Source organism: Pan paniscus, chromosome 3 (assembly GCF_029289425.2).
Source record: "Pan paniscus chromosome 3, NHGRI_mPanPan1-v2.0_pri, whole genome shotgun sequence".
NCBI classification, from domain to species: Eukaryota; Metazoa; Chordata; class Mammalia; order Primates; family Hominidae; genus Pan; species Pan paniscus.
Genome location: NC_073252.2, coordinates 56056604 through 56064018, shown reverse-complemented (window position 1 = coordinate 56064018; position 7415 = coordinate 56056604). Strand labels below are relative to the sequence as shown.

Here is a 7415-nt window from a genome sequence, read left to right as displayed (position 1 = left end):
AGAACATGCCCAGTTAGGGAACTGAACACCTGACTATAGTGAATTTGAGGGACAAGGGAAGTTAAAGTGCTGATCAGGAGTGGGATGAGACAGAAAGAAGGTCATCTGTCATGCTTAGAAACCTTTATTTTATGTTTAGGAAACAATTTAGATAGGGAAGAATTTAGATAGGGAAATCTTTGTGTTTTCTAAAGACCCCAGAAGCCATTGGTGCTGTGAAGGAATAACTAGAAGGGAACTGAACTTGGAGAAAGGTTGAGCCAAGGAAATGGTATTGGGGAATGAGGGCCTTCTCTGTCAGTCAGAGAGGAGCGGAGTTAGTGTTTTAAATTACATAGAATTAAAGATAAGTAAAATGTATTGTAACAGTATAGGAAGGAGAAACAATATGAGTGAAGTTTAGAAATCTTTTAATGTTTATTCAAAGGACAAAATAAAGACTATGAACCAATGAGACACATAGTAAAAAAGTACAATTTTAATATAGTGAATGTAATACATATGTAATTACTCATAACAAAATGGTCAAAACCTTTAAAAGATACACAATAGGCATCTAAAAAGCTCAACAATGCTAAATATATAATATATATTATATATAAATATATAATATATAAATACATACGTTTTTACCAAGAAATGTTTTATTTTTCTTGCAGTAGCTTTGTTAATTGCACAAAATTATGTTTTGTTTTTGCCATTTAAATATTATCACAGAATCCTATTCTGAAAGACAAATGTTCATTAAAAACAAAGCAAAAATAGAAATTCACAACCATTAATTACCTAGGTTTGTCATTTAAAGGTTTAAAGAAAAAAAGGGAGGAGCTTTCCTACAAGCCTTTTCACAAGTGTCACATTTTCTCTTTAAAAGGGAAGGATTTCCAAACAAAGGTGAAATAGCTTAAACAGAAATATTTGTAAAAATAAACTACAGTATTATCAAGGATATTAAGACAACACTGACTAACCGGTTTCATTACCGCATCTTCCCCAACCCCCAACCCCAGTGTGTCCCACCAGGACTAGAACAGGCTTTACATTCAGACAGAAATGCTTCAAAATCCCAGTGAAATGAACTGTGCTAAAAACCTGACAGGCATCTTCCCTGCCCTCCCCGCTCCTGCTCGTCTTCTGCAATCCTCTAACCCAGGTTCTACTCTGTGAAAGGGGCCAAAGCTGTGAGTGGGGAGGGACCTTGCCCCAGCGTGGCCACCTTATATATAATTATATATTCTACCATAAATGCTGGCCTTCTGCAAATTATGATTTTGGAAAATCTAACCCAAACAGAGGGATAAAAAATTGACATCCCTTGGACAACTTCTCCTTGTTTTTTTTTTTTGGTTTTTTTTTTTAACATTCCAAGCCCTCTCTGGTCCCCCATCCAAGGAGAAATGCTAGGGCCTCGAGGATGTCGCTATATATTTTTATAACTAAATGATAAATTTATATTCAAATTGTTTGAATGTTTCCAAAACTTTCAGAGTACAAGTCATTGTTAAGTTTGCCTTTACTTTAAAAACTAAAAGAATACATTTCTATATAAACTAGCAGTCAGGAATTTGCCTGTTTTCTAGCTTCTTCATCTATCTAAAATATATATTTAGTTACCAGAATTATGGTACTCCTAATAAAATAGTTAATAAATAGCATATAAAAATCAAAGTTTAAAAGTAAATGATGGCAGTTTGCCATACTAAAAAGATAAAGAATGTCTAAAATTATAGGAAGATAAGATATTAGCCCTCATAGAACTTAAACTTTTAGAAATTCTGAATAAGGAAATATATTCTACATAGATAAGGTGTGAAACACTCAGCTTTCTAAAGTGAAATAATTAAATAGTATCCCACAATCAAGAGTAAGGAAATTCTCTAACATATTCCCCAAGAAACATTAAAATATTTCCTATTTCTTATAAAAGTGAAGATAACAGTGTATTTCCATCAACAGAATTCTTATGAAACATCATTTCCACATTAAATCCACAGCCTTCTCAGTTAATATCTTAAGGAATATTTCTTGGAAATATAATAGTCACCTACAATTCCAGACACTTTGAAAGATTAACAGCCAGTGATTCCTGGCTCACACTATAGTCAATTGCCAAAACTTCAATAGCATAGCAGATAAAATAACAGCAAATAGCAGAGGTACTATGCTGAACACTTCATTAGCTGAGCTGAAAGCTTAAGCGGCAAACATAGGTTTTCCTCACACTCTTCAAAGTGAGGAATCCAGGAAGAAAGCTAACTACTGGAAAAACAAATAAACAAACAACAACAAAATCTTTCCTTCTTGTCTTCCCTGGGTTCAGAGACCTCCAGAAAACTTCTCTGCTGAAGACTGGGAAACTTTTCCATGCGTGCTCATTTCTCTTAATCAGTTTTCCTTGTTTCCACTGTTGAGAAAAATATTATATTAGTTTAACCATTTTTCACACTCCTTTCTACTCCACCCTGTTGTCAAAACTCAGCGTTTATAATGTTTGGTAAAAAAGGAGAGTACAAAAATCAATAAAAGCAATGGGTAAACAAAAAACATAACTTAGTGACAAGCTGTGTGTAATTGCTCAAGTAATTACATGTAAGATTGGTATATTTTCCCAGGACAATCCAGAAAAACTTTCCCAATTCAACAACCTTTTAATTCTAAACATGAAAAGTGTTACTTAAATCGTACAGAGAATAAAGACCTTGTGAAGTCTATGGTCTCCCTAGATGAGATTTAAAAACCACAAAGATCAAAGTGACAAGTACCTGTCCAAAATTTTCTGGATGACTTTCTTTAGAAAAGGGGCTTCTGGATCAAGACAAATTTCCTTCCCGTTCTTCAGGGAGGCTCTGAAGGAAAGAAAAAGAAGATACACTCATGAGATACCAAGGTTGAAGACCCAGGCTGCGGGATTTCCCTCTTGCCAAGGTCACAGTGGACACAGCAGCACAGAACTTACATCACTTCCACCTTAGAGCACTGTGGGCCTATGGCGAACACTTGCAGATTACTGATCATTTTGGGATGAACTCCCTGCGTGGTCTGTAAACAAACGCAACGCAGCTCTCTCAACACAGCAGCGGCAGGACCAGCTGGGGAAGAAAGAGAGACACCCTTTATAAGGCAGGTTGCTGGGAGAGTTCCCTGGAACGCAGCGACCCCGCAGAGGCTGGGATGCACCTCTGTGCCCGAGTGCGAGTGCGTCCCGCGCGCCATGCGCTCTCACCGCTGGCGATGGGCCCTGGCTGCGTCAGCAGCAGCAGCAGCACCAACAGCGCGCACAAGGAGCTCGAAGGACCGGGGACACGGGCCGCGCGGCTGGACAGGAGGCTCATAGTGGTCAAGAGAGCGCTGCCAGCGGTCGCGGGTTCCTGAACTGGGTGGAGGAGCGGAGATTGGAGGAGCGAAGATTGGAGGATCCGGAGCACTGTGGCTTCCTCGTGCCTTCTGCACTCCTTTTATCTACACTCATCTCTCCCCACTGACAGGAAACTCAAGCTTTGGGATGCTGGGGAAATTCCCTGAACTCATGGGGCAGTGTGGAAAGAAGAGGTTGGGGGAGGGGGGCCAGACAATGGGAACTGGTGGGGAGGGTGGCCAGGAGGAGCTGCGTGCACCTCTACCGAGAGGGACGTTTTAACCCTGCTCCGCGGTGGAGGGAGCTGTGGCTCCAGCTAGAAGGGAGTAGCTATTCAGCAGGATTCAGCAGGGCCTCATGGCCTGGGCCAGAGCGGGCTAGGGATGCCGGCTTTTCTGAGGCACGCAGCCCTCTGGGAGATGCTCCTCCTCTCCTTCTAGAGAGAAAAGGTGGAACCAAAGTAACAGGAGCTTTGATTTGAGAAAAATTTCTGAAAGTCAATCCTTTCTAATTATTATTACTATTAATCAGGAAATGTTATTCATGTTTGAATTGCTATAAACTGAAAGTCCTTCCTGTCTTCCTTGCAGGCAGGTCATTCTAGGTTTCTTGAATGACTTTATGAATCTCTGGACTTCAACCAGCTTTGGAAGCCAAGATAACATGATAAGAAGAGACCCTTGTCTCTTGCCACTTGAAGTCAGTGGCCTGAAAGGACCACTGAATTTTGTTAACTCCCCTACAGATCACCTTCTTTGGTAAGTCCGCTTACTGAGAATTCTGCACTTGTAGTATAGCAAGTATACGTGTGTCCAGGTAGTTAAACAAAAATCTTCCAAAATCACCCAGCAAATTGCCATGGAAGATACCTTGCTATTGGCAGTTGCTATGCTATTGAATTGGAAGAGGTTTTGGTCTTCTTGGGGGTGAGGTGTAGTATGGTGAGCACAGGCTAAAGCTTGCCAGGGATCCCAGGCCTGCCCCAGCTCTGTACCCAGCCCCAGATGTGTATTTGACACCATTTGGAGATGCTGTGGGAGGCTGATGAGTTTGAAGGGCTCATGTGAAAGCTTCTTGTAGGGGTTTGTATCAATTTGGCAGCACAACAGCACACAGTCTGTTTTCCCTCAAACAACTTCACGGAGGGAGGAATGCTCCCCACAGGCTTCTGGAACCATCGAGTTTCATGATTACTGGTGACCAACGCTGTTTCCACAGGCCTACTCTAGTCCCCAGTGAGCCCTGCACTGCTGCCTGAAATTGAAGGGTGAAGTAGTTTCCAGCTTCCTCTCCCTCTCTCCTTCTGTTATCTGTGGAGGAGTTAAAGCACTGAAGGTTTAAGGGTTTTCCACTGTCTTGCTCCATGGCAGGAATGGGTTATTGTATTGGAATGACACATAGGCTTTCTTTCATGGAAATCTAACTAGATCCTCTTCTGGCTGGTTCTGAAGACCCTTGCCCTCACAGCAGACCAGCAAAGGTAATCAGTAAACATGATGGCAATGAGAAACCAGTCATGAAACACAACTCTTTTCCTTGTCTCCTATGATACTGGGAATTTTATTAACTCCCCCATCCATCACCTCCATTGGTGAGCAAGAAAGAGATGTCATAGTCCTTAACAACTTTTATTTTGGAAGGAAACTTCAGAAATTCACTGGCTGAGTAAGGTTTGGTGGTATGGGCCTTACTCTGTGGGAAACTAAATGAGAAGTCTTCACAGCTTCTTGACATCACCAGCATCATACCTGACTCAGAAAATGTAATTCTTCATCTTTCTGGGGAGTGGTAATCTGTAGAAAACAGCCTGCCGATTTAGTATGTTGACGTTTTAGAGATTAGAGTGTATTGAAAGACAAAAGTTAAGCCTAGGTGAAGTGATAACACTTCAAAAAATCTTGGGCAATTAAATTCAACTTAACCACAGGGAGTAAACCATAGGATAAGACTTTGTTCTTTTAAAAGAAGTTTAATTACATAGGTTATTGACTTTTAAACTGTGTGTGTGTGTGTGTGTGTGTGTGTGTGTGTGTGTTTAGGTTAGTTCTAAATAAGCTATTTTAAACATAAGTGAACACACGAATTTGTTTTTGGCACTAAATGGTGAAATCTGAGATGGATCATGAGAAAAGATTGCCAGTTCCTCCTGATGGTCTTATAAATGTATATATCTCACCTGGTTTGCACTCTGAATCAATTCACTGTAGCTTGTTTATGGAATGCAAGAAGAAAAAAAACACTTCTTTAGCTGACAAGCACATGATAGAAAGTCCCCACTAGAAGTGGGCTGTTGGGTTGCCCAACCTAATCAGGAAGCAATATGTCACTTAAACTGGCTTCCCATGGAAATCACTCTGGCCCACTGCCCATGTCTGGTTCCTATATAGGCATCTTGGATGTTGGCTTTGTACAAACGTGGATGGTCCAAAAGTCCTCTAAGGTTCAGTATGACAGCACCAAGAACCACTGAAGACACAGCACTTTAACAGTAGTTGCTTCTTTATCATCAGTTTAAACAAAAGCCATTTGTCCTACCTGCACTGTATCCAGGTGGTAGAGAAAAACTCTGTTATTTTTGTTCCCAACTAAAATAGAACAATTCATCCAATGGTATCAGCATCCTGACAGCCTGAAGGCTTAACTGTCTGTCTAAAGCAATCCTATTTTAGTCATTATACCACAGTATAATGTAATATAAACTAATACAGTATAAATGATTTTTGCCTTCCAAAACACTTAATGTTCATTATTTCTTGAGCCTCACATTGATTCTTGGATAAGAGAAATTTTCTCCCCCATTTTGCAGCTAGGCAAAGTAAGTAGAGCATGAGTTAAGTAGTAGAAAATCCAGCACTGGCAGTCAAGCACCAGAGAATCTGCCCCAGTAATTTTTAATGGTTTCCAGATTACAAACCACTTTCTTCACAATTGCTGGCAAATACCCCCTAGCAGCTCTCCACAAACTGGCTAACCACTTTATTGTGTTTCCCAACAACCATATTTTAAGCTATTGATATCCTCAGTCCTTCCACTCCTGTCTTTGAGATTGCAGTAATATCAAGGGTCCTAGAGGCTTCCAAGGTATTCCACCTGAAACTGTCCTCTGCTTTCTATTTATTTTTTTATTTTATTTATTTATTTATTATATTTTTTATTATACTTTAAGTTTTAGGGTACATGTGCAAAACATGCAGGTATGTTACATATGTATACATGTGCCATGTTGGTGTGCTGCACCCATTAACCCGTCTTTTACATTAGGTATATCTCCTAATGCTATCCCCCCACCCTTCCCCCACCCCACAACAGGCCCTGGTGTCTGATGTTCCCCTTCCTGTGTCCAAGTGCTCTCATTGTTCATTTCCCACCTATGAGTGAGAACATGTGGTGTTTGGTTTTTTGTCCTTGTGATAGTTTGCTGAGAATGATGGTTTCCAGCTTCATCCATGTCCCTACAAAGGACATGAACTCATCATTTTTTATGGCTGCATAGTATTCCATGGTGTATTTGTGCCACATTTTCTTAATCCAGTCTATCATTGTTGGACATTTGGGTTGGTTCCAAGTCTTTGCTATTGTGAGTAGTGCCACAATAAACATACATGTGCATGTGTCTTTATAGCAGCATGATTGATATTCCTTTGGGTATATACCCAGTAATGGGATGGCTGGGTCAAATGGTATTTCTAGTTCTAGATCCCTGAGGAATTGCCACACTGTCTTCCACAATGGTTGAACTAGTTTACAGTTCCACCAACAGTGTAAAAGTGTTCCCATTTCTCCACATCCTCTCCAGCACCTGTTGTTTCCTGACTTTTTAATGATTGCCATTCTATCTGGTGTGAGATGATATCTCATTGTGGTTTTGATTTGCATTTCTCTGATGGCCAGTGATGATGAGCATTTTTTCATGTGTCTGTTGGCTGCATAAATGTCTTCTTTTGAGAAGTGTCTGTTCATGTCCTTCGCCCACTTTTTGATGGGGTTGTTTGTTTTTTTCTTGTAAATTTGTTTGAGTTCTTTGTAGATTCTGGATATTAGCCTTTTGTCAGATGAGCAG

The 7415-nt window shown here is 40.3% G+C and overlaps 1 protein-coding gene across 2 annotated transcripts; it reads right to left on the bottom strand.

Moving 5' to 3' along the window:
• Nucleotides 1-626: 626 nt before the first annotated feature.
• Nucleotides 627-3935, bottom strand: CXCL5 (C-X-C motif chemokine ligand 5). Of its 2 annotated transcripts, XM_003832329.6 has the most exons (4): nt 3224-3935; nt 2957-3089; nt 2763-2846; nt 627-2404 (listed from the first exon to the last, which is right to left on the bottom strand). In XM_003832329.6, exons 1-4 carry the CDS (start codon nt 3330-3332, stop codon nt 2386-2388), a joined length of 345 nt encoding a protein of 114 aa, XP_003832377.1. In that variant the 5' UTR covers nt 3333-3935; the 3' UTR covers nt 627-2385. The 2 variants fall into 2 exon arrangements, with proteins under 2 accessions (XP_003832377.1, XP_054967410.1); XM_055111435.2 differs by having other exon boundaries at nt 2957-3935.
• Between the last annotated feature and the right edge of the window lie 3480 nt (nt 3936-7415).

Excerpts from the sequence above, each read along its gene's own strand:
- CXCL5 (XM_055111435.2), bottom strand. The coding sequence starts at position 3,213 with ATGGCGCGCGGGACGCACTCGCACTCGGGCACAGAGGTGCATCCCAGC. Across the intron at positions 2,847-2,956 it reads TGCTCTAAGGTGGAAGTGAT|AGCCTCCCTGAAGAACGGGA; the intron begins GTAAGTTCTGTG and ends TCTTTCCTTCAG.